Source organism: Prunus persica, chromosome G6 (assembly GCF_000346465.2).
Source record: "Prunus persica cultivar Lovell chromosome G6, Prunus_persica_NCBIv2, whole genome shotgun sequence".
NCBI lineage: Eukaryota > Viridiplantae > Streptophyta > Magnoliopsida > Rosales > Rosaceae > Prunus > Prunus persica.
The window spans coordinates 22,875,416-22,900,349 of record NC_034014.1 but is presented as its reverse complement, the minus strand read 5'-3'; the positions used below and the strand labels follow the sequence as shown (position 1 = coordinate 22,900,349).

At 38.4% G+C, this 24,934-nt stretch overlaps 4 protein-coding genes across 4 annotated transcripts; 2 read left to right on the top strand and 2 right to left on the bottom strand.

Annotated features, from left to right (window-relative positions):
* LOC18772279 (uncharacterized protein At2g23090) lies at positions 1,718-3,291 on the top strand. Its single transcript, XM_007207336.2, has 3 exons — positions 1,718-1,933; positions 2,239-2,279; positions 2,884-3,291. The coding sequence occupies exons 1-3, from the start codon at positions 1,858-1,860 to the stop codon at positions 3,001-3,003; spliced, it is 237 nt and encodes a 78-aa protein (XP_007207398.1). The 5' UTR covers positions 1,718-1,857; the 3' UTR covers positions 3,004-3,291.
* On the bottom strand, positions 3,735-8,765 carry LOC18774213 (casein kinase II subunit alpha-2). The gene is made up of 10 exons (XM_007205227.2): positions 8,369-8,765; positions 7,950-8,079; positions 7,535-7,729; positions 6,039-6,196; positions 5,573-5,663; positions 5,371-5,436; positions 4,900-4,982; positions 4,562-4,625; positions 4,218-4,286; positions 3,735-4,004 (listed from the first exon to the last, which is right to left on the bottom strand). The coding sequence occupies exons 1-10, from the start codon at positions 8,659-8,661 to the stop codon at positions 3,948-3,950; spliced, it is 1,206 nt and encodes a 401-aa protein (XP_007205289.1). The 5' UTR covers positions 8,662-8,765; the 3' UTR covers positions 3,735-3,947.
* On the bottom strand, positions 9,541-13,449 carry LOC18775154 (ribonuclease III domain-containing protein RNC1, chloroplastic). Its single transcript, XM_020566528.1, has 5 exons — positions 12,377-13,449; positions 11,317-11,521; positions 10,667-10,867; positions 10,239-10,325; positions 9,541-10,117 (listed from the first exon to the last, which is right to left on the bottom strand). Exons 1-5 carry the CDS (start codon positions 13,174-13,176, stop codon positions 9,794-9,796), a joined length of 1,617 nt encoding a protein of 538 aa, XP_020422117.1. The 5' UTR covers positions 13,177-13,449; the 3' UTR covers positions 9,541-9,793.
* Positions 21,358-22,396, top strand: LOC18775047 (protein PHLOEM PROTEIN 2-LIKE A1). The gene is made up of 2 exons (XM_020566787.1): positions 21,358-21,590; positions 21,882-22,396. The coding sequence occupies exons 1-2, from the start codon at positions 21,520-21,522 to the stop codon at positions 22,300-22,302; spliced, it is 492 nt and encodes a 163-aa protein (XP_020422376.1). The 5' UTR covers positions 21,358-21,519; the 3' UTR covers positions 22,303-22,396.

The window sequence follows — 24,934 nt, the reverse complement described above, 5'->3', positions numbered from 1 at the left end:
AGCATGTACCCATTTCTTTCCTTCATCAGATCTGACCATGAAAGAGGGAAGAAAAGAAGGGGGATGACTGAAAATAGGAATTCTTCACTAGGACAATTGCGAGAAAGGGACCTTGAGCTCCAAAAATCCCTAATTTTGTACAAATGAGCAGAGTTGATTTCACCAAAATAGGATGATTGAATGGACGAGGGGAGAAATGAAGGAAAAAACTTGGCAAAATGGGATAGAAACCATTAGGGTTTCTTGGAAAATGTCAGCTTCCAGCGGCTATAAAAGAGGCCTCTTCTACCCAATAAGCATCAACCACATCAAAGAGCAAGCTTCCTCTCTTACTCTCAAAACCCAGCAATTTCGTGCTCAGCCCATCCTTTTCCCTTAGTTTTCCCTCTTGGCAAGCTGTTCTAACACTTGACAGAGTCTTTGTCAAGCTGCCGGAAAAACACTCAAACCACCATTGTCTCTCTTTTTCCTCATGCTCAACCAAACCTCTCTGCAAAATCCTCTCTCTCCTACCTTAATACCCCATCTTTCCCCTAGGAACACTTAATTTTCTCTTCCATACTAAACTCATGTCAATTTTGCTTCCATGCCACAAGCCTCTCATGCCAAGCTAGAAAATTTATCTATAAGCTGTTGTTATTTTTGTTGGTGAAAGTAACTAAGGTGTTTCCTAAGGCTTCTCTGTCCTTTCGAAGCATTCTTGGGGCTTGATTTATGAACTCAGGTACAGGGGACGATTTCTTCAGTTCGCTCCTTACGGCAGCCAAGCCCATTTGTAGCCGCTGGAAGAAAAAAGTCCCTACAAAAGTGTTATTGGTATTGATTCCAGCATAATCAGAAAATGATTACCACATAATCATTAAACCCAGCGCCTCTTCGAAACTAATTACTGCATAATCAGAAAATGAAAGCACCTCATTAGTTGTTTTCCCTTATAGCTTTCTCTCACAATAATTTTTAATAATAAGTGATTTTATCATAGTTTATCAAACATGTTGGGCCTCCCAAATTTTTTTTAAAATCACTTAACCCAATAAGCAATGCCAAACGGGTATTAAAAAGTGATTATATGAAGAAGCGCATGAGATGTGCTTCCGCCCAAAAGTGATTATGGTCTATCCAGAATCACTAATTGCCTGCAAATTAAGGTCCTATTCTACTGGGCAAGACCTGATTTGTAAGATCCCACATCAACCAACGGAGAGGGAGTGATGTGCCTTAAATGTGCACACCCGCATCCATCTAGCACGAGGCCTTTTGGGAGCTCACTGGCTTCGGAGTCGTAGGAACTCCGAAGTTAAGCGAGTTGGGGGCTAGAGCAGTTCTAGGATGGGTGATCTACTGGGAAGTTAGTTGTGAGCTTCCATAAATAAAACCGTGAGGGCCAGAGAAGAGGGGCCCAAAGCGGACAATATTGTGCTACGGCGGAGTTGATCCCGGGATATGACATGATTGACAATTATTATTTTTATCATAGTTGTTTATTTGAAAGTTATAATAGGATGAGAAATTCCTGGGCCAAAAACTTGAATTTGGGTGTTTTGAGACACCTCTTGGGTGCCCCTGAAGAGAAAAACACAATAGTCCACACCGAATGGGCAATGATGAAGGCATTTGTGGCTTGTAGCCAAATTGGGCCCAGATCTTACGTGCCGTTCTTGTGGAAAAAAAAAAGAGTCACCTGCCGGCACAGAAGTCATCTCGAACTTTCTGAAGCTATGGACTTCAATAAATTTCTCCCCACCTATAAATTGACTTATTCGCACCGGATTTTTGCTCCCCTTTTTGCCTAACAGGCACAGAGCGCAATTGCGAAATTAGGGTTTTCAGGTCTTCATCCGTCTTCGATTAGCAGACATGGGAGGAGGCAACGGTCAAAAGGCCAAGATGGCACGTGAGAAGAACTTGGAGAAGCAGAAAGCCGCCGGCAAGGGTAAAATTTCGTCTTTGTTGTTGTCACAGACATTATTCTCCAGTTGCATAAAATAAAGAATTATTTTTGAACTTTTGTATTTAAAATTGGATTTTAATTGATTGGAAGCTTCTTTCGAGGATTGTAGTGTGTAAAATTTGGTCTTTTATATATTGGCAGACAAATATCCATTGCGAGAAAATAAAGAAAAACTTTTATGTTTAAAAGCTAGAAATTTTTAATTTTCTTGGCAACTCCTTTTGGGGATTATGGTTAGATCTAGCTCTTGGTCTTATACAATTTGGTTAATTTTTTGATTTACACAGGAAGCCAGCTTAAAACAAACGAGAAAGCCATGTCCATCCAGGTAATTCTTTGGGGTGTTTCTAACTCCTTTTTAGTTTCTGAGGAAAATTACTTAACTAGTTGTTGATTACTATGTTTCCTAGTCAATTCAAAAACTATTTGTTTAAGTCTGTCGCGATTTTAGTCTTGATGGGTTTGTAATAAATACTTTTCTGCTTATTAGTATAAATGGAATTTGATTGAGGGTGGGTTATCAAGGAATGTTCAATTTGTGCCTGCCAATGCTGCTTGTTCGTTTTTTATTCTTCTTTTTGTGGGACTTTTTGATAAATTCAGCTCCTTTGTTGCAAACTTGAGGTGATAGTGATTATAATTTATAATTCATTGGTTAAGATGACTGCATAATTCAAGAGCATCTTGTTGTATATATTGATAATTTGTAGCTGGTGATGAAGCCTCTTTGTTTTCGCCTATCATTCTTTATTTTGTGCTAAGTGAGTGATTTGTATGAGTTTGGGGGCTAGGATAGTTAAAGTACAGAACAATTAGTTTTGGGCTGATCAATATAGTCAATTCTAATTGTTTCCCAGGGAGCTAATGTGTTCTCTTTCATCTGCATACTATGACCGATTATTGAGTAATGGTATTGCAAATGTTGACTGCAGTGCAAGGTGTGTATGCAAGCATTTATGTGCACCACATCAGAGGTGAAGTGCAGGGAACATGCTGAAGCAAAGCATCCCAAGTCTGATGTGTACGCTTGTTTCCCTCATCTCAAGAAATGAATGAAATGCGAGAAGGAGTTGTAGGGACAAACTGTGAACGTTATGGCCCTCTATATTAAGCTTTCAGGAATGAATTTACCAACGGTTCTTCTGGATTGATAGCTATTTAATACTGGTTGTGAAGTGTTTGTGTGTGTTAATGTGAGTGAGGGAGAGAGCGAGAGAAAGACGTGTATCTCCTTGTTGAACTAAATCTTGATCTTAAATGATCATGAATGTTGGTGATATTGCTCTTTGTAAGACTTTACATCAATTCTTGTTAGCATGTGCTTTATGCTTGTTGGCATACCCAACTGCCTACTCTGGTCAATTGCCACACTTCAAAATGCGGGATTGATGCTTACTGAGCTTTGTGGCTCCAAGCTTGTGCCAAGCCTTCAAAATAGGCACGTTAAATGTGTAATAATTCCTCATTCTTCAGTATTACAAATCTTTTTCGTCCGAGTACGGATATTGGAGGATGAACGTAACTCCGTTCGGTTGGTAGGGGCTGTCATCTTTGCTGAGACTGTTTTGCCAAAGTCTACAGAGAGTGAGGAGTAAATAAAAAGCGACAACACACCAGAAAATAAAGGAGCCCCCTGTTGTCCAGGATCTAAATATTGTTGAAAATAGTTGAATGATGTGTGTCAATGTCATAGCCAAAAACCATTAGCTCAGCAGACGAGGCTATCATTGATCGGATTTACAGCATTAAGCAAAAATATAAAAACAATCTTGCCAGAGGGAGGTGGCAATAAAGAATATATTCACGTAAATCATGCTTTAGATAATTAATCTTCTATCCAACAAAGTCATTTAACGACAACCATACTATAAAATCCCATTCAACAATATTAAACTTACAACAATTGCCAAAGGCAGCCAGAGTTTTCAAGAAAATAAAACACTCCCAAATAGCACAAATTCTAGTCTACATATGGGGCATTATATTATCAAAGCTCTTACGTCCGCATCCTGCTGCTTTCTGCTGCCCTCACTTGTGAGAAATATGGATGCCCCTGCGGAAGTGCCAGCATGGCAGTAAGGTTTTTGCATCCCAAAATATAATGGTAGAAGTTATCAACAGCAAACATGTATATGCATAGAACAGTGCTCACATAAAATGAAACTTAGTGACTAAATTAATGTCGGTAAAAGGAAACGAAAACGAGGAAAGAATTAGGTGTCACAAGAACCCTTGTTCAGTTTGACTGTAACTAATGGAGAATTACCATTGCCTCTTTTGCAGTTAGCCTGTCTTGATGATCATACCGAAGAAGTTTATCCAGAAAATCGATGGCCTGCATGTCAAATACCTTAAAAATTAATGGCAAGTTGGCAATTGTAGGAGTTTTAATTTGTACAATACATAAAGGAAGTTTTGATGAAACATAATGTGAATAAACTAAAGAACTTTTTATGTACACATTTCCATGATGGGAGATCTTATTGGCACTCCAAAAAAGTGATCATGCATTCCTCCCTCATAAAAATATAAGGAGGAAATTGCACTTTCAGAAGGATGAATTTTTTGGAGGGCCAATAACAGTTCTCTTCCAAGAAACGTAGAATTTACCTCTGGAGAAACTAGATGCTGATTATCTGCATTAATAAACTTCGACCAGGGCTTCCTGCTGTGCCTGCAGTACAGTGTAACAGCACATCAATACACGTACACAGATACTAATTCCACATTATTTATTACTTTCAAGATTTCATTCACATTTATAAACTGCAGCACCTTTTTACTTTGTTTGATAAGTTAAACTGCAGCAGTTCCTAGCGGAAGATGGAACCTTTGCATTCACATGCTAAGATATTTCCACAAAGAATTCATATTATAACAAAATTGACCTTTTACTAGATTACAGAGAATTGGCATCACTTAGAAGAAGAGATTTATGCTGAAAATACCTCCCCACAAGTGCATCAAGTTGAGGATCAAGCTCTAAATGGTACTTGTTCAGATATGCATTCAACTCATCAGTCCCAAGTACCTGGAAATGAATATAAATTACTACAACTCATTAAAAAAATATATATATTACATCAAACGATATTGGTTAGATCATACATTATGTATATAAGGATTCATTAGTCCATATTTATAGGTGTGTGTGTGCATGCATGGGTTCATGTGGATGGGGGTTGATGTGAAACTGCCCTAGATGATACAACACTATCACCTAAGTGAGGGATAGTAGTACAAACAGACATCCTTGAGTTTCTCTCCAAAGATATATAGAATCTAAACATTCATATAGAAGTAGTTGTAATATAAACAGTAACCACTAATTTGTTGTTTCGCTCCTGCAGGAATTTCTACCAGTGGCTATAATATGCATACTGATTACGTCATGTCAACCAAAAAAGGACTAGGATTACCTTGGCAATTTTGACCAGCTGGTCATGGTTGTCATGGCCATAAAAGAAAGGTTCCTTGCGAAATATCTACACAAAACAAGTATAATGAGAAAAAAAACACCTGATTATATGCTTTTCTAAACAGAAACACATTAAAATTGGGAATTTAAGTAACTAACACCAGAAACCATTTAAACCAAAATCCAGTAACTGTAATTCTCACCATTCCAGCAAACATACAACCCAGGCTCCACATGTCCAGAGAATAGTCGTAATCTTGCAAATCGACTAGAAGTTCAGGACCTTTAAAGTATCTAGAAAAGAAGGAAAGAAATTTCAATCATTCCACAAAGATGAATTACAGTCTAACGATGCAAGAAAACTCAAAGGAACTGTCACAATGCTAAAATCATTAAAGAGACTCTCTACTCTAGCCTTCCAAATACAGATACCTATTTTAACAATTGATTATGCTTTGATTTGCAGATGAAAATAGCGTTAAATATGTAGTGCCAATACAGTATATGCAAGAAAAGAACCAAATTAAAATATTTATTCCTAGCCACCTAAAAATACCTGATCAATACTAACATCAACTAAAGGCCCAAGCAAATCACATTTCAATGTACATGCATGGTCTATATAGGACCCAGAATAGGTAATGATTCTATATTGTTGTAAAATATTACCTTGAAGCTACACGGACATTATATTCCTTTCCAGGGTGGTAAAATTCAGCAAGTCCCCAGTCTATCAAGCGAAGTTTTCGCAATTCATGGTCTATCATAACATTGTGAGGCTTGACATCTCTATGCATTATTCCTTGTGAATGGCAGTAATCTAATGCCTGCAATGCAAAGATAATTAACATATGAAAAGGTGCTTACACATTACTAAGATGGTTAGTTTGGAGCTTAAATTCCACAAGTACTTATCAAGCAAACTAGATCCAGACAAGGATGTTGATCCAACATTCCTATCATACACAACACATTGAAAAGTTGATAGCAGTGCTTTTTCCCAAATAATTAAGGTTGGTTGCACATTGAACTGCATATTATTGAAGCGGGGGTGTGAACCCCTTCCCATGAGGAAATATACCACCATTAAAAGAAATGCATGCAGCACAATGGACCAAAAGCATATCAAAGTAGTTGGCGAAAGTTTTTAGCTTCTGATAACACAAGATCTCAGCTGATATTTGCTATTTCCAAACGAGTCTAATGCAAACCTTCATTTGGACTGAAATTTCAAAATCCCCAGTACCTTAGAACAGTGCAACTAGAGAGCACTCTAAGGCCCTTTTTAAAAAAAATATATATATATATATTTAAATAGAAACATTTTTATTCAAATTTGTAAGGATAAAAACAAGGGCATTTAGAACACAGATAAAAAGAAATAACACTAGCCAGTGAAACAGACACAAGGCCACTCAACACAGAAACAACCAAACCTAAAACAACCCCTTAAGATACTGCAGCCAGCAGATTGCGCATAATTGTAGGATAGGGTATATCCTTAAAAGCATGCCCAAAGGGCAGCCCAAAACTTCACTCTATCCCATAACTCTACCACTCCCACTCCCTCTCCTGTTACGTTCCAGCCATAGGTTCCAAACCACTGCCTGCATCAGACTACCCCAGAGAATTTTATTTGAATTAGATGATTTCAAAGAAAAAAACATGTGGATTTGAAAATAAGGTTAGATTATATTTTTTAAATATTAAAAAGACAACAGAAAAACTAGCAAAGTATTCTTGTGCACCTACGTCACTTGGCTCATGCACGGAATGTATTTGAGATAACTACATGCACATACAATGAGTCATTTGAAATCCATATGTTCCCTTTATGAACTAAATTCCTAAATTTGAAACCAGTCCTCCCAAATGGCCACTAAATCAAATCCCTCCTTCCTTAGAGAAAGCAATGGCAATTCATGAAGGTACTCAAGAAAATAACATACTTGAAACAATTTCTAGTACAGTTAGAACAATCTCTCTCTGCAAACCATGTGCTCTCTCATTTCTAAATTCAAGTCTCCTCTCATTTAACAAACTGTAGCATTGCAGTATCACCAGAAAACAAATTTTTTTTACCAGAAATGATTCATAACTATTCATGGTTCCACAAGTTGAACAGGGGAAGAAGGAAATAAGCAGAAACAAGTTACGATAGTTACCTTGAGAAGCTCATATATGTAGTAGCGTATGTCATAATCAGTCAGTGTGGGGTACAAAACTTTGAAATCAGTACTGTTCACAAACTCAAATATCAAGCTTGGAGTTTTTGAGTGCTGATCTCGGACAATGTCAAGAAGCTTGACGACATTCGGTCCCCCACAAAGGTTCTGGAGAATTTTTATCTCTCTCTTAATCTGCACAAAGACCACTAGAAAGATCAACTTCTGTTCTAAATGTTACAACAAATGATCCACACACATGAAATAGTAAACAATGACGTCATTATAATACCGTGTCGCTAATGCAGTTATGACAGAACACATGCTAAAAAGTGCAGAATGGGATCATTGGCAACTAAATCAAACAAAACACCAGAACCCAAAACCCTAATTTCCAAAAAAGCAAATACTTTACCTTCTTCTTCTTAACAGGCTTGAGGATCTTGATTATGCAGCGCTCATTCGTATTGACATTTATGCCTTCGAAGACCTCGCTGTATTTTCCCCTTCCTACTTTCCGTACAACTTCATAATCATCTTGATCACTGAAGAAAAGAAAACCCATAATAAAAGTTGTAATCTTTTTAAATAAAAACTACAAAAAGAGGGTCACAGGGTACCCATCATTACCACAGAGAGCACAGTAGATATACCAAAAAGCCCTAATTTACAAAATCAACAGCTTACTCTACTGCAAGCTTAAACTCAAAATCAAAATCAACAGCTTTGGAATGAAAGGTCCCAAATTGGATTAAAATTTTGAGAAAATCAACAAATTGAATTGAGAGAGAGAGAGAGAGAGAAGAAGAAGAAGAAGAAGGTAAAAATGGTTACCCCCATTGAACGGTGAGGGACTCGTAGTCCCAGTACTCTTTAGGGCGGATGACATTGACGTCAGCGTAGACACGAGCTTTGGACATGGCTGCTCCTCCGAGATTATCAGAAGCCGAGATCTGATGAGTGGCTTTGGCGGTAGGGGGAGACTGTGTCTCGTGAGGAGGGCAGGGGGAGGGGGTGCGCACGATAGGAGGGTGCGCGACAGGCGCACGCAAGGCAACAAGGGTGCACACTAGCAGGAAGCGAAGAGGTATTGCTGGATTGTGCGCATATATCATGTGCTGTAGCATGTATTATGTAGTTACCGCGACGACGACACCATTAACGTCAAACGACGCCCAACAAAAAACCTGCGTTTTGGGTTCGTTGGTACTTTGCCCTTTCCCGATTAAATATCGCTGGAGGGGAGTTTTGCTTGCCTGTAGTTGTTGCAACATAATATTTTGGGTCTGAGCTGAGAATATGATTACATGGCGACCGGTGAGTGGCCATTCTTAATGATTTTTCCTGAATTTATTATGTTGAAAGAAATCTAATGGTTCATCTATCATAATTCCAACTCATTACCCTACCGGCTCATTTCATTACTATATCTTAATTCCGACCCATTACCCTACCGGCATATTGTCATTGCACTACTGTATCATAATTCCAACTTATTACCCTATCAGCTACCGCCATGACAGAAAATGCCTTCAATTCTTCTGTAATTTTTTGTTCTCCACAATCCTTGTACCTAAAAACTAGTACTTGCAAAGGACCCACTAGTGTAATGGTTTGAAGTATTTACTCCCTCAGGCAAGGTTCTGGGTTCGAGTCCTAGCATCCGTATAGTGTGTGTGAGTTTAATGTGCTATTGCCCATTTCAATAGGAAATGTCATTAAAAAAAAAAACACTAGTACTTTTTCTTTTCTTTTTTTTCTTTTTTTTCAGACTAAAAAAAAAACACTTTTTTTATGTAGAAATTTTCACCGCATCCCTCGGTTTTTCAATTATCTCACATATGATAAGACTTCTAAAAAAAAGTTCGGAATAAAAATTTATAGCATTTTTGGAGTAGGAAACGGAAACAAAAAAGTATTCCAAAACATTTTCCGTCTTGTATTTTATTGTTTTCCATGCAGGATCAACACTTGGTGGGTTGGAAAAGAACAAAAAAACACAGGTTGGAATTACACATCGTGCTCCAGTTGCAATAATGTGCTCTAATCACATACTCAAAGTGAACATAATTAAAAAATACTTTAATTTAAACTATTACATATTTATATTACATTAGTGTTGTCAGATAGCACAATCACATACTGTTCCATGCAAGTATTTCCACTTTAGAACTGAGAAACTGGGGAAAAAAAGGTCGAGGAAACTAAAAAGAATGCTTTGTGGCTTGTGTAGGGATTGGAATATTGAATAGTTCATCTTCACACAGTGACAGCTTTAGGTTGGGTTTGCTCAAAATCGAAAACTTCAAACATGAGGCGCCTTACATCTGGTTTCCCATATATGGTGTATGAGAGGCCATGAATGGCTTGTTGAACAGCAGTTGTGGCTGGATTCCTTAATCTTCGGTTGTGCTCATAAGCATCCTGAACCTGGTCGGAATAGATGATAAACTGATGGAGACGCTTCTCCCTCAAATACCTCCCGCAGAATTTGTTCATAAGAACACGGCGATGTCTCTCCGCTAACCACTTTCCAGGAGCATCTAAATGTTTCATCAGCAACCTTTCAGCCATCACAAGGTCCTAAATAAGACATAAACACAAAACCACAGAACTGTCAACTAATATACGTGGGGAAAGAGAAATATCGGGTCTCCTACACAATTGACAAATGAAATTGCATTGATGCACTGTAAATTGTTACCTGGATCTTTTGGCCAACATATTCTAACCGCTCGTAACAAAATCGAGGATGCTCAAATTTATGCTTCGATGGATGCAAGAAAGAAAGCTGTACGTAAATAAGAAATCAAACAATACATCAAGATGCAGGGCCTGAACAGATTGTAATCATTAACAAACATAATTTATCCACAAACTTTTTCTTTTGGCGGTTCTAAACATTTGGGAACAGGCTGATCCGCACTGTTGTAACCTAGTGAACTTTGAGTGCAAACAAAAGCAAATGCTAGCTAGATATCAGGCGATACATAGCAGAACATGTTGCCTAGTGAAGAACAAATGCTTCAAGGTCCATGCTCGACCACGCAATATGATATAAAGGTTAAAGAGATAAGATTACACTCTACTGGAAAATGCACATTTAGAGATGAAGGGCAGCAAATGAAACACCTGTAGCCCAAGTCCAAGTTCAATGTTCCTTGCTGCAGTAATGTCTGGAATTCTATCAGTCATTGCTAAGGGATATCCCAATGCCCGCGTGACTTGAGGTCTGCTCTCATAATCCCATATATTTCCTCTGAACCGATGCATACCTGGTGGAACACAAGCCCTGAAGAGCCTTGGATGTGCAAAAAGAGCATCTTCTGGGGGCTGTAGAGGGGGAAAACATATTATTTGCAGGAACCTTCCAGCATTGAAAAGACAAATAAACATAACTATTTACTTAACACATGGGAACCAAATTGAAGTACAGGCAACTTAAATAGTCACTCTAATACACATGACATGAATAATTTATCTGAAAAGTCACTGCACTTCAATTAATCTAAAATTGCTGCAATGCGTGTCCACGACTAGAAGATCAACAATGACTTTAACATATGATCATAAACAAACCTCAAGAGTCAGGTTAAAACAAGTGCCTTGTGATAAGCCTTTAATCATCTAGTCTTATATTAAGTACCCTCATGGTTTTACAAAGTGCACGCAAAATATCTGACCACCTGAAAATCCCAGATGGTTTGGAGTGTTTATCTGTTTTGTTTTTATGGATAAAGAACAATAAAATTGAACAGAAAAGAAAACATTATAGTGCTTGCCTTGTATCCTGCAACATCTTGCCAGCTGAGTTTTTTGCCTTCAAATTCAACGGAAACATAATCAACATCTTCAAGCTGTCTCCGTAATTTTGGCTGGCAATCCTCAGCTTCTGGGTCCATTCCAAATACTTCAAAAAGAACACGATATACTTCGGGCATCCCAAAACACAAATATATAGCTCCAAACAACGCCCAGAATACAGACCTGCCCAAAAGACACAAAATTTTTGAAGCCCAAATGATTAGCAACTCTGAAATTTCAAGCTGCAAAACCATTCAATTGCATGAATTTAAAAATTAAAAAAAAAAAAAAAAATCTGTTATGTATTGCCAAAGAAACTATGATCTTTTTATGGAAGGTGACATCCAAAAGTTAATTGTGCAGCAAGAGATAATTTATGCTAGTAAATTATGATATAAATTATTTATAAGAACTTACAGCTTTATTTGTTATGAAAAATCAGCTAGTATGTTGGAATTAGGTAACAAGGATTTAGAATACACCCTAAATTGAGGTTAGGAAAAGGCTAAACAGTTATCATGTCTTCAAGTTCCATTCTTAACCCAAATAATGATTTTTTTCTGTATTAGCTTTATAACTTTGATAATAGAGGAATGTCAAAAGCAAAAGAGAACTTTGTAACCGAATAAGCTAGCCCCAAACCCTACATCTCCATTCTATTCCTTTGGCAAGAATTTTCAAGATATAAGATTATAAATGCTATATGATCAATCACCAACATAGATGGTGATCAGTAAAACCTAATCCCCACATATGCATCAGACATCAAGACAAGAAGAATTCTTATCATATGCATGCACTCCAAATCACAAGAAACAGATGAATAGTCCTGATGGCAATATCTAGTGATATAAACTCCCATTTCCATGGTAAGATTGCAATTATCTCCTTTACATTGTTTTGATATCTAACTAAAGTTCTGCACTTCAATACAAGTTATATTCTCAAGGATCCAAGGCAATGCAATAAAACATTTTATGGATAGGAACTAAGGAAAGATAATTGAAATAAGAAAAGAAAAAAGACCATTGAACTTACTTCACAGGCGGCTCTCGGTCCTTCCTCTGCAACTTATCCATATCATCAAAAGGAAATACCAGGTTCTGCAAGCTAGCTGCTTTAATCCACCTGGGCAAGTTCCTCTTCCCAATCAACCCAAACACTCTCTCTCTCATTGGACCAGGAGCCTCCCTCGGATACCTCTGCAGAAAAAACTCAGCCAAACCCAATTCAAGCACATATTGCCCCAAAAACCACAGCCTCGAATGCGCAGACCGCACATGCCGCGCATTGGTCCTCTCACACGAGGGATGCTGAAAAGCCATGTACAACAAAGTATCAAATTGCTTTGCTGGGTTATCGTCCCCGAACCTATCAGAAGGCTCAAGGGGGTACCCAAGGGCTTGCTTGGCCTCAAGCATGTACTCTTCTATCCAAGCCTTATCGGCATTGTTAAGCCGCGAGGAGGGCAAGCAAGAACTGAGTAACGGAAAGGACTTTAGCGATAATTGTGGGCTATTGAGAAACCTCTGTGCTAGTCTCTTGTCATCCAACGGTGGCCTGAGTATGAACCTCTTCGGAGGTACCTTCTTCTTCGGAGAAGTGGCTCGTTTACGCTCTGAGAGCTCTTTGAGGAGCCTTTGGGGGCTGTTTTTGGGAAGCTCTTGTTGCGGGTCTACGGCAACAGCAAGAACATGGAAATTTCGCGAGTTTGGGAATGATAATTTGGGGGTTTTAAGTCGAATTTGAGTTGGGAATTGTGAAAATGAGGATGAGAAAGAGTAGTTGTTGTAAGTGGAGGGGTTTGAGACTTGTATGAAGGAAGAAGAAAGGTCCATGAGTGATGTGGGTTTTTTTGTATGAAAGCTAAGGAGGTGATGTGCATTAAGAGGTTGGGTTATTAGAAGAAATGGGGTGTGTGGGTTTGACAATGAATTTGGTCCGCCATTGATGGAGGGTTTCTGTGCGGTTTTTACAGGGTTTTGGGAAATTGGATGTTGGATAAGGTGGAGAAGGCGTGGCGCGAGTGTGAACTTCTGTTTGCTACTGCTCGTCGTTAGATATTTTTGTTGATGGTGAAGACATTTTGGTGGCTAGTGAAAAAGTGTCGTATAGCTGTTTTAGTGTCGTCTGTACCAAGGGCAGCAGTGCTTCATTATGACTTGGAAAGGTCCGTTTTGATTTGGTTTAGAGCAACTCTACCGAGGAGCCCAAGCCCGGGGCTGGGGGGAGTTCAAGCCAAAAGGCCAGTTCCAGCGGGTCACTTTTGCCCGAGCTAGAGGCGGGACCCATGAAAACGGGTTGGCACGAAGACAACTCTTGCCCGAGTTTGAGCATGAGGGAGGGATGATGTCAGCGTACATGTCAGCGTGCGCTGACATCAGCCCTGTGCTCCACCAACAGCTAGAAGACATGTGTCCTCGTCTGGGCTCTCCGATCACCTGTTCTCCTCCAATCCAACGACTGGGCTTTTTTTTGCTATAAAATTATGAAAACAATTCGAAATTTAAAAAAAAAATACATATATATATCAGTCCTGATCTCTTGTACCACAGGAGTCCAAGAGATTGTGGTCACCCACCGTTGGATATTAATCTAATATTTGAAAAAAGTTTTTTAAAAGGAGTGCAAGAGTGAGTGAACCGTTGAATTTACATCCAACGGTGAGTGACCACAAATCTCTTGGACCACTATAATCCAAGAGATCATGACTGATATATATATATTTTTTCTTCTATAAATACCTACCAATACTCTTCACTCTCAACACTAAATCCTCATGCATTTTCTTCTACTTCTACTATTATTCACTTTTTATTCAACATTTTATTCACTTTTAAATTATATTTTTATTTATCATTTTATCCGAAAATTTTATCCAATTGAGATATGAATTTTATAATAAATATTGACACGTACGAACCCAAAAATCCTATCCGAAAATATTATCCAAATTAATTGTTTAGGTAAACAAATTTGTGAAAAAGAATAGTATTTGCCCTTTGCCATGGCAATGGGTGGAAACACACATTGCTTTTTGCAAGGGCAGCCACTATTCATGTGAATAGTAGCTGCCCTAGTCCCCCCCTTGCCATGGCAAAGAGCAAATGGGTGGAGTTGCTCTTAGGCCTCAAATTACAAATTATACATTGAATCAAGGTAACATTACAGTTTGAATTGGTTTGGTTTAGGTCACAAACTAATAGCATGATCAAACCATTTTAATCTAGTAGCATAACCGAACCATGATGTGTACTAGGTCAGTTCTTAGAGCATCCACAATGGGCTCCCTAAACCACATCCTTAGACAAATTTTAAGGAGGATTTGGAAAAATACAACTTCAACCATGCTCCTATCCAACTCCTAAAATAAGGAGACCTCTAGGAATTCCTAAAATAAGGAGACCTCTAGGAACTCCTAAATCTGAGGAGAGAGAAAGGACTCCTAGTGGCTCCCTATAATTTAATACTGCTTTATTTAATGAGTATTTCAAACTTTTAATTAATGTTTATTATTTTTTATATTATTTTTTAATAGAGATGGACCAATTAAAAAAGAGTTATAGCATTTATGACTCCCTACAAGATGTTTTGTTCATTGACGCTATGTAATTTCCTTGTTGTGTACGTTATCAGCATAGGTAGTACTCTTTCCTACCCCGGGGTTTTTCCCTTGTGGTTTTCTCCGGGAAGGTTTTAACGAGGCCACGCATTACATGCCTTTTATTCCCCCCTTCTAATGGAATGAAATCAACCTTTTCAAAAAAAATTTAGCTAAAAAATAGAGAGCATGATTGTGAATGCTCTTAGTGAATTCTAGAAAAGAAACTTATTCTCTTGATTAAAAGCCTTAAACTAAGTATTCTCGGTTTTTTATCAGAAGCTTGTGATTTAGTTTTTGATGCAGGATGTAGGGGAAACCAATTCTTATTGTTGATTAAAAAAATAAGGCTTGTTGTCCTTATGTTAATAAAAAAATGACTCGGTTGTAATAAATTATCAAATTGGTTTGTTTTAGGTCTCAAACTCGTAACATGATCAAACCATAATAAGAGCATCTCCAACAATTTCCTCAACAACTTTGGAATTCTAAAATAGGTGAGCCACATTAGAAAAACTCTCTCCAACAATCTCGTCAACCTCAGTCATCAAAGCTGCAACATCTTTCTCTCTTTTTAGGACTGGTAAATTGACTTTGACTCTTCAAACAATTAATTTTTCTTTGGAAAAACAAAACCTACCTTGAAAATGTTAAAAACATGCTCTCTTTTTTCTTTTTTCTTTTCATATAATAAATACATAGACATTTTTCGCATGTTTTCATATTTTTCATTCTTTTTCATGATATTGCATTAATTGAATTGAAGAGTTTGTTGGAGCAAAAATTATTCAAGTAGCAAATAAGAACATCTCCAATAGCCTCCTCAACAACTTCGGAATTCTAAAATAGGTGAGTCACATAAGAAAAACTCTCTCTCCAACAGCCTCTTCAATCTCAGTCATCAAAGTTGCAACCTCTTTCTCTCTCTTCAGGACTGGTAAATTGACTTTGGCTTTTCAAATTCAAACATTTAATTTTACTTCGGAAAAACAAAATCTATCTTGAAAATGTTAAAAACACGCATTTTTTTTTCTTTTCATATAATAAATACATAGACATTTTTCACATGTTTTCATATTTTTCCATTCTATTCCATGATATTGCATTAATTGAATTGAAGAGTTTATTGGAGCAAAAATTATTCAAGTAGCAAATAAGAACATCTCCAATAGCCTCTTCAACAACTTTGGAATTCTAAAATATGTGAGCCACATCAGAAAAACTCTCTCCAACAGCCTCTTCAACCTTAGTCATCAAAGGTGCAACCTAATTTTCTCTCTTCAGGACTAGTAAGTTAATTTTGGCTCTTCAAACATTTAATTTTACTTTGGAAAAACAAAACCTACCTTGAAAATGTTAAAAACATGTATTTTTTCTTTTCATATAATAAATACATAGACATTTTTCACATGTTTTCATATTTTTCATTCTTTTTCATTATAGTGCATTAATTAAATTGAAGAGTCTGTTGGAGCAAAAATTATTCAAGTAGCAAATAAGGCTTTTCAAATTGCCACGTAGGTCAATAAACTTCAATTTGAAGAGTTTTGTTTGCTACTACCCTTGGAGATGCTCTAAGGTTTTCAAATTGTCACGTAGGTCAACAAACTTCAATTTAAATTTTTTTATTAACTACTAGTGTTGGAGATGCTCTAACACTACACTATTACCATAACCAAACCATAACGTGGGTATTAGGTCAACTCTTAATGAATTCAAGAAAAGAAACTTGTTTTCCTGATTATGAAAGTAAGAAAAGATGATGAGAAGTAGATGTAAACGGAAGAAAAATATTCTCATATATTTCTTTGCAATAACATATTTAAATAGGCTAGAAAACTAATTGCTACCTAAACAACATTAAAGGCTACATTGAGAAACAACAAGAGACCAGCATAAGATAGCTTATACACTTAATTCAACTCCAACTACCACATAATTAGAGATAAACCTAGATTAGTTATGACCACTAAACATAGAGAAGTCTAGTTTATTCTCAATAGAACCTTGTTAAGGCCCAAAAAAATCCACGGTTTGGCCCAAATATATTCCAGGCCCAATGCGATACTTTACCAAGAAGAAACCCAATTTGGGCATGCGAAAGTTCTTCATATGCGCTTGCACACATGCCGCGCTAAGCAAATAAGCAACACGCCACTCTACAAGCTTAAGTGGGCCCAAGCCACGCAAGATGCACGTGGCTTGCTTGAGTGGGTTGTGGTATGGATGGTAATAAGTTGACATAAGGCCTATTGATGGGCCGAGAAATGGAAGTTCCGGGGTTACTTGGGAGCCTCGAAACTCAAGCCATTTTCTTAGGCCCAAACATGTGGGTGAGCACAAAAGAGAAAATAGCCTATTACTTTAACCAAAATAGCCCATTAACTTAACTAAATAGCCCAACAATTGATGAAGTTAGCTCATTTACTTGATAAACCAACTTATTGTCCTAGAAGGCCTAAGCAACCCAAGAAAATATTTGCAAATCTCCAGCACCTAGCTGAACAAAAGCCATGATGAAAGCCAAAATATCCATGTATGTAAGCTGCTGGGAGGCTCCAGCACATGGAGGGAACAAGTTTCAAGCAAAAACATCCAAAAAACCAAGGGATACTTGAGCAAAACACCATTCAAACCAGTGTACATACCCATTTCTTTTCCCCCATTAGATCTAGCCATAGAAGAGATGAGAAAAGAAGGAAGAAAGATGGCTGAAAATGGGAGTTCTTCACTGAAGCAGCTGCGGAAAAAGCATTGAGCTCCCAAAATCCCTAATTTTGTGAGATTGGGCAGAGAGGATTTTACCATTATAAGAAAAGTCAAAGGAAGGGAAGAGAAAGGAAGGAAAAAGCTTGGCTAAATTGGATAAAAACCATTAGGGTTTCTTGGAAAAGGATAGCTTCCATCGCCTATAAAAAGAGGCATTTTATACCCATCATCTCAATAGACATATGGAGAGCAAGCTTTATCTCTCACCTCTGAGACCTCTGCAATTTTGAGCCCCATCCTTCCATCTCTTCCCATTTTCCCTTTTGGTAAACTTTTCTAAAGCTTGACAGAGTTTTCGTCGAGCTGCCGGAAACTACCCAGCACACCCACTACTTCATCATTGGCTAAAACAACCATATGCAGAGAGCAAGCTTCCACTCTCACCTGCAAAACCTAGCAAATTCGTGCTCTATTCATCCTTTTTCCCCCAAGAACATAACTTTCTCTTCAGTGCTAAACTCATGTCAATTTTCCTTCCATGCCATAAGCCTCTCATGCCAAGCTAGAAAATCTATCTGTAAGCTGTTATTATTTTTGTTGGTGAAGATAACCAAGGTATTTCCTAAGGCATCTCTGTCCTTTCGAAGCATTTTTGGGGCTTGATCTTCGAACTCAGACACATGGGATAATTCCATCCATTTGCTCTTTACGGTAGCTCAATCCATTTACAGCTGCCGGAAGAAAAAAAGCCCCTACAAACCCTTAAGTAGGCTAGACTTCCTTTACTCCAATTAGAGTCCATGTATTTTGACAAGTATGTTCTTTTTCTACGGGTTGGTGACTAGATCTGCTAGACTAGGCATACTTTCCTGAAATATTGATGTGCTCATTACTTTTGTAGTGGTAAATTTTTTGCTGAATGGTCTCAGTTTAAGTTTTGCATAAGGACTTCAAAATCTAAAGTAAACCCTGTCATGAATATGTAATTATGCATATAAAAAAACGAAAGAAAAAGAAAAGGCTTCAAATATAATATTAAAGTTCAAAACAGTAAGGGAGCTTTTGATGGAATGTTCAAAGTAAATCAAGATGATGATGAGATGACTACTTTCAAATATTACTTTATAAAAGGTAATATATATATACAGAGAGCTTCCATTGAGGGATCCCTCAAATAACTTATTTGAGGGACACCCCTTGTAGGCCCCACTCCGGATTGTATTTCACTAATCCAAACTGTCTATTTTGTAGATACTCATTCAAAGATCATCTCTACAAAAAATCACTTGAATCCGATATCATTTGACCACTCAATTAAGTTATTGAAATTTTAGCATTTTCTTGAAGCACCGTGTTCATTGATTTTGTAAGATACAATTGGATGTCGAAACGGTTTCCGATTTGTGTAATTTTTTGTAAGGATGATCTATAAATGAAGACCTAAAAAATAAATGGTTTGGATCATTGGGAAAAAAATTATAGGGTACCCTAAAGGGCGTCCCTCAAATAAAATTATTTGAGGGATCCCTCAATAGAAGGGGACTGATATATATATATATATATATATATATATATATATATGGGATGTGATTCCCTTACTTGGAATATAAAAACTTTTTCTTTTTTATATGTTAAGCAAACAAAAGTTTACCATATGGAATAAAGGCATTTTCTGATATTCCAAAGTGTTTTCTAAGTTCAACCAACCCATTGGTTGCTAATTGATCATGCTTCACATCAGCCCTGTTTTTACCCATATAAGTAACAAGCAGAATGGGATGGAAGACGTGTATTGAAGAGATGGGGATGGGGTGGTCATCAATTGATGAGGCCTCACAGTCACAGGCACAGCCAACAGAATCAGTTAAGCACCATGCTCAGTCAGATGGTTTAATTTTGCGTATCTTCGTGTATTAGTTACGTCGTATATACATAGATACATATTTATGCTTCTGAAATGTGAAAATTTCCAGTTCGTGCCAAAATTCAGCTCCAAATCAAAATTTATGGGACTTCAATTTGATTTAAAGAATGGAAACTTGTAAGAGAACTTAGAAATCAACCATCTTGATTATGTCATTATCTTGTTGGATATTGTTAGCATTATCACTGTTATTGCAGACGTATCTTGACCACAAGTCCAACAAGTGCTTTCTGGAGTATGCAAAGGCTCTTGATATCACTTGTTGGTTTTTGTAAGGCATTGCAAATATGTTTTGAGTTGAAATTAGTTCCACATTGGAAAACTATAGTTCCTTGAGCCTTGCCCCTGCCCTTTTGGGGTCAATGTGCTCTTAGGCCATCTCCAACCCAAGGACTCAAACCCAAAATATCCCCCAAAACCTCTCCCAACCAAAGAAAATGAATGACCCAAAATTTGGAAAAACCCAAATTTGGACCCAAATATGGGTCCAAGTATTGCCTGGACCCAATACTATTCAATGGGTCCCATGCTGAGGCGGCAGAGCATTTGGAGATGATAAAAACACTGGGACCCGCGCTAGGACCAGCTCTGATGGGCTTGTCTGTGCATGGGCCATGTGTCGGCACTAGGTGAGAGAGCCATTGGGCTTTGGCTGTCTCCTTTTTTTTTTAAAAAAAAATTAAAAAAAATCAAATAGTATCGATTGGGCCCACGTGCTGGCTGTTTCCAGCTCAAAGAGAAGTTGGAAAAGAAGAATCTCTTTTTTTTTATTTAAAAAATTCTAATTGGAAAAGAAGAATCTCTTTAAATTGACGATCTAGATTAAAATTTAAGCTATTTTAACGGTAAAAAAAAATCCAACGGCTGAAATTTAAATCCAACGGTCAAAATAATATTTTAAATTAATCCAAATCAAATCCAACCTCAAAACTCACTTCAAACTCTATAAATACTCACTCATTTCTTAATTAATATACCAAAAATATTTTTTCTATTTCTCAATTTATTTTTCCTTTGTCAATTTCATCAATCTCTTTCATTCTCATACTTTTGATATCATTTCAAGCACATCATCTTCTTCATTCTCATACTTTTCATATCATTTGAAGTTTTCAATGGATAACCGTGGCAATGCCATCTTTTCCTTTATGTTTGATGATGATTCAGATGATGAAGAACATCATCAGAGAGTGATAGAAGCCATTGTCCACCATACTTCACAGGAGAATGAAATTTATGGAATTTTAATTTTTTTTAGGTCAAATTGTTCAAAAAATTAAATTGTGATGTTATTTAAAAAGATTAAATGAAGAAAAGTTATCCATTAAAAAAAATAGACTTAAACAATTTAATAAAGTTGCGGACTTAAAATTTGAGTCCGGAGGGTTGGGATAAAAAATGATTTGAATCCAAGCAAAACCCAAATAGTTACTTTTTAGAGGGAGAAAATTTGAGTTTAGCTCTTCATGGATTAGAGAAGGCCTTAAAACCCCAAAGATTTCATCAAAGCTCTAAATTGGACTCTATCAACCTCTTTAGAGTCCCTACTATTGAGGATGGCCTAAGTGAGGCACACTGCACACTGCTCACACACCTCCTGATGTAGACAAGTGCAGCGGGTAAAGAGAAAAGAAAGCAAACCATGACTTCCAGCACATGGTTTTGGCACCATGATTTCTTCCTCTTTTCCATCTTGCTCTCGGCTGCCCGTAGAGCCAAGGGAACACAATATCCCATGCAATTTTATCAATAAAAGACAACCACCGAAAGCACTTGTGGAGCCAACAAAGTCAAGGTAGGAGCCCATAACAAAACACATCACATGCCATCAAATTTGAGCCAATTCCTACTTGTACCTACATATGTAACAACAAGCATTGGATGCAAGACGTGTATTGAAGAGATGGCGACTGGGTGGTCATCAGGTGGTGAGGCCTTAGATGGTGTATGCAAAGGCTCTTGATATCACTTGCTCTGGAGACCCTCGTTCGTTCCTGGCGCTGGGTGCAAGAAACAAGGTACCAAAAACGTCAATACATAACTTATGCTCAGTTTCTAGGTTTCTCCAGTCCAATTGAACATTTGAAACAGATAACATATACAACAAATTTTAAATATATATCCAGATTTTTTTTGGAGACGTTATCACCATGCCAACACTATATATTTCCTACTATCTTTCCCTGCTTTTCTCTCTGTTTATAATAACGTCTACATTTTAATAATTTTCAGACATCCGCATAGGAGAAGAACTTTATATCATACTAATTCTATAAGTAATCTTAGTCCTAACTTAGGCTTCATTGTAGTGATGGCCGTACTGAAGCTGCTGAACTGTTAGGATTAAGTTGGCTAGAAGTGCGTGGAAAACTTAACACCACAAAGCTGTCGCCAGGAATTCAGTATGAAGTTGTATTTGTGGTCAAGCTGCAAGCTAAAGCTTATGGATGGGAAGTTCCAGTGAATCTCAAACTCAATGTCCCACACGCTTCAGAGAATCGATGGAGTAAAGTTAATTTGACGGATAAGGCAAGAGAGCATTGGATAGAGATTCCAGTTGGCGACTTTACTGCATCACCGAAAAACCTGGGGACGTCGAGTTTTCATTGTATGAATATGATCAGAGATGGAAGACTGGACTTGTTATCAAAGGTGTTGTCGTTCGGCCAGTTTACTAATAACTTGGCATATGAGCAGAGAGATGATGTTCTGGTTTTTTCATTTCTCTGAAATGAGAGAACTGCATATGTAATAAATGATAGCATATGGTTGTTAATTAGCAAGAGTTTTCTGTTGGCGCAGTTTTATAAACCTTCTATTGGCATTTCCTTTTTTTTTTTTTCTGAAAAAAACAAACCAATTGCAGCAGTGGCTGTTTAGATTAGCAAGAGCCATGCAGCTCAGTACAGTAATTCCACACAGAGGTTCAATTCATGAAGAAAGAGGCTGGTTCATGGGTTGAGCAGCTCTGAGATTTTAGGGCCGGTACAAAGCGAGTAATGGGGCCCCTCCTAAAACAAAGTCTTCAATGAAAAAAATATAAAAAGAATTGCAGCATAAATATTGAAAGCAAATTTAAAACTAAAACTCATTAACATCAGTTAATGCTAAACTTACCATATTTTTCGTACCACAGGATGTGGCAACAAAATCAGTGACAATCCGAACTTGTAAAAATGTGCAATTCAAACAACCATAAATAATTTTAAAAGAAACAACAGCAAAAGAGTTATATAATACATACACTGTATGCATATGAGTTATACAGTAAACCAATCATGTAGATAAGCATTTGTAACAAAATCAGTGACAAAATTCATTCAGAATAAAGAAGAAAACCCGATAATTTAAAAAGAAACAAAATCAGTGTCAATTTTTTCTTATTTTGTAATCATTGGTTGTTGAGTCTTTTAACTTATCCTGTTTGGGCTGCTTTTCAACCTCTATTGCACCGACAAGCTGGACTTTTGGGGTATGCTCGTATCCAATACGGCCCCGATACGATACAGCATTGATGCGGTACCGATATGTATTCGATACGCCACGTGGCGTATCGTAGACTTTTTTAGGATGTTGACTTTACGATACGGCTCCGATACTCCATTGATACGGTCACGATACGCTCGTGATATTGTCCCGATACGTCAAGGAGTAACTTTGACGGCAACCAAAAGAGAAGAAGAAGGAGGAGGAGGAAGGAGGAAGAAGGAAGAATGAAGAATGTTGATGCGAAAAAGTGGTTCGGCACGTATTTCGTCAACTTAGTTATATTATGTCTTCGGCAGGTGACTACCTTCGGAAGACGTCTTGCTTCGGAAGGGTGAGTACCTGCAAAAGGACGCGTTCGGTAAGTCCTTGGGGTACCGGTGTGGTACCGACCGAAGGCTCTCCGATGCTTTAGTAAGTACGGTTTTAGTAATGTTAACTGACAGATCAATCGGTAGCGTACCGTTAGTTCTGATTTCTTCCTTTTGGGGATAGGGGTCTTCTTATATAGGCCTTGGGAGGTGTGCACTGTGCTCATATTTCGATGTGGGACTGTGGACGCGGATTGTGAGCATGACATGTGTCCGGTAGTAAAAAGGTCAAGATAGACGACTTTGGTAGGCAGCATGCCGAAGGGATTCTGCGATCAATATCGATTCTGTCCACGTGTTCGGTGGTCATAGGTCATTTGTTTTCGGTATAAACAGTAGTCCCCCAAGTTCTCTTCCGAAGGTCCTTCGGAAGGGAATTTAGTTCTCTATGGCAGTTCGGAGGTTACACTGCCGTTCGGTAGGCTCATTTGGGGAGAAGAAAGGATGCTTGTGTCGATCCTTTCGGAAGATATCGTTCGGGAGAGACTGACCTGGGCCCGAGGGGTCGTCGATGCTGAGAGGCGAGAGGGCAGAGAGACGCTTCATCTTCCATGCCTGGCGTGCAGTCGGCGGCGCCATTCGTCGGGTGACGCGTGGCCAGCAAAAGCACGTCTAACGGCGCATTAAAGAGCCGTTTAGTCTTTCGAGGCGTACCGTTACAGCTCTCTCCCTATAAATAGAGGTCGCTCCGGTCGTAAGGCTCACTTTGCAATTGTGAGTTGACGCGAGAGCTCTGTGCGGGCGATTTCCGAAGAGAGTGGACGGCAATCAAGGCGATTTTTACAGCGGTTCTCGGCATACAGGGCGATTTCAGAAGAGAGTGAATGGCAATCAAGGCGATTTTTACAGCGGTTCTCGGCATACAGGGCGATTTCCGAAGTCTCTGATCGGCGATCAAATCATCCCACACTACTCAAGGTAAGATACCGTTCGGTACCCCCAGAATACTCTCTTTTTATGTAATTATACGTCTTTCCATGGCATAGGCTAGCCGAACGTTAAGTAGGATTTTCCTTCGGTAGTCTAGTGGTCATAGGTAGCGATGTAGGTATCGGTAGGGTAGTTTGTGGCACGGGCCTTAGCTTTCCTTTCTTTGTTTTGTAGATGTCCGAACGCCGAGGGTGGAGAAGACAACAATGTTGAGTTATTCGGTGAGGAGGTGAACTCCATTCCTACCCATGGCATCGGCAAGGGGCTTATGACGGGGCAACCGCTACCCTTGGCCGTGGTGCACAAGGACGGTACCCGCGTCGGCCCGTTTGAGCATCAGCCTGAGGCCTCCACCTCCGGTCGTGGTGAGGGCATTGCCGGTCCCTCCCGGCCGAGGGTGACGATCGTTCACCGAGAGCAGCCTAGGATACCGGTGGGTGTGCCTAGGAAGACTCTGTTCGGGGTTGACTACTTGGAGCCCAACAAGATCACCGAACGAGAGCTGGAGAGGATTAGGGCCGAGTACCTCATTCCGGACTCGGTGAAGATGAGGATACCGAGCCCTGTCGAGTCCC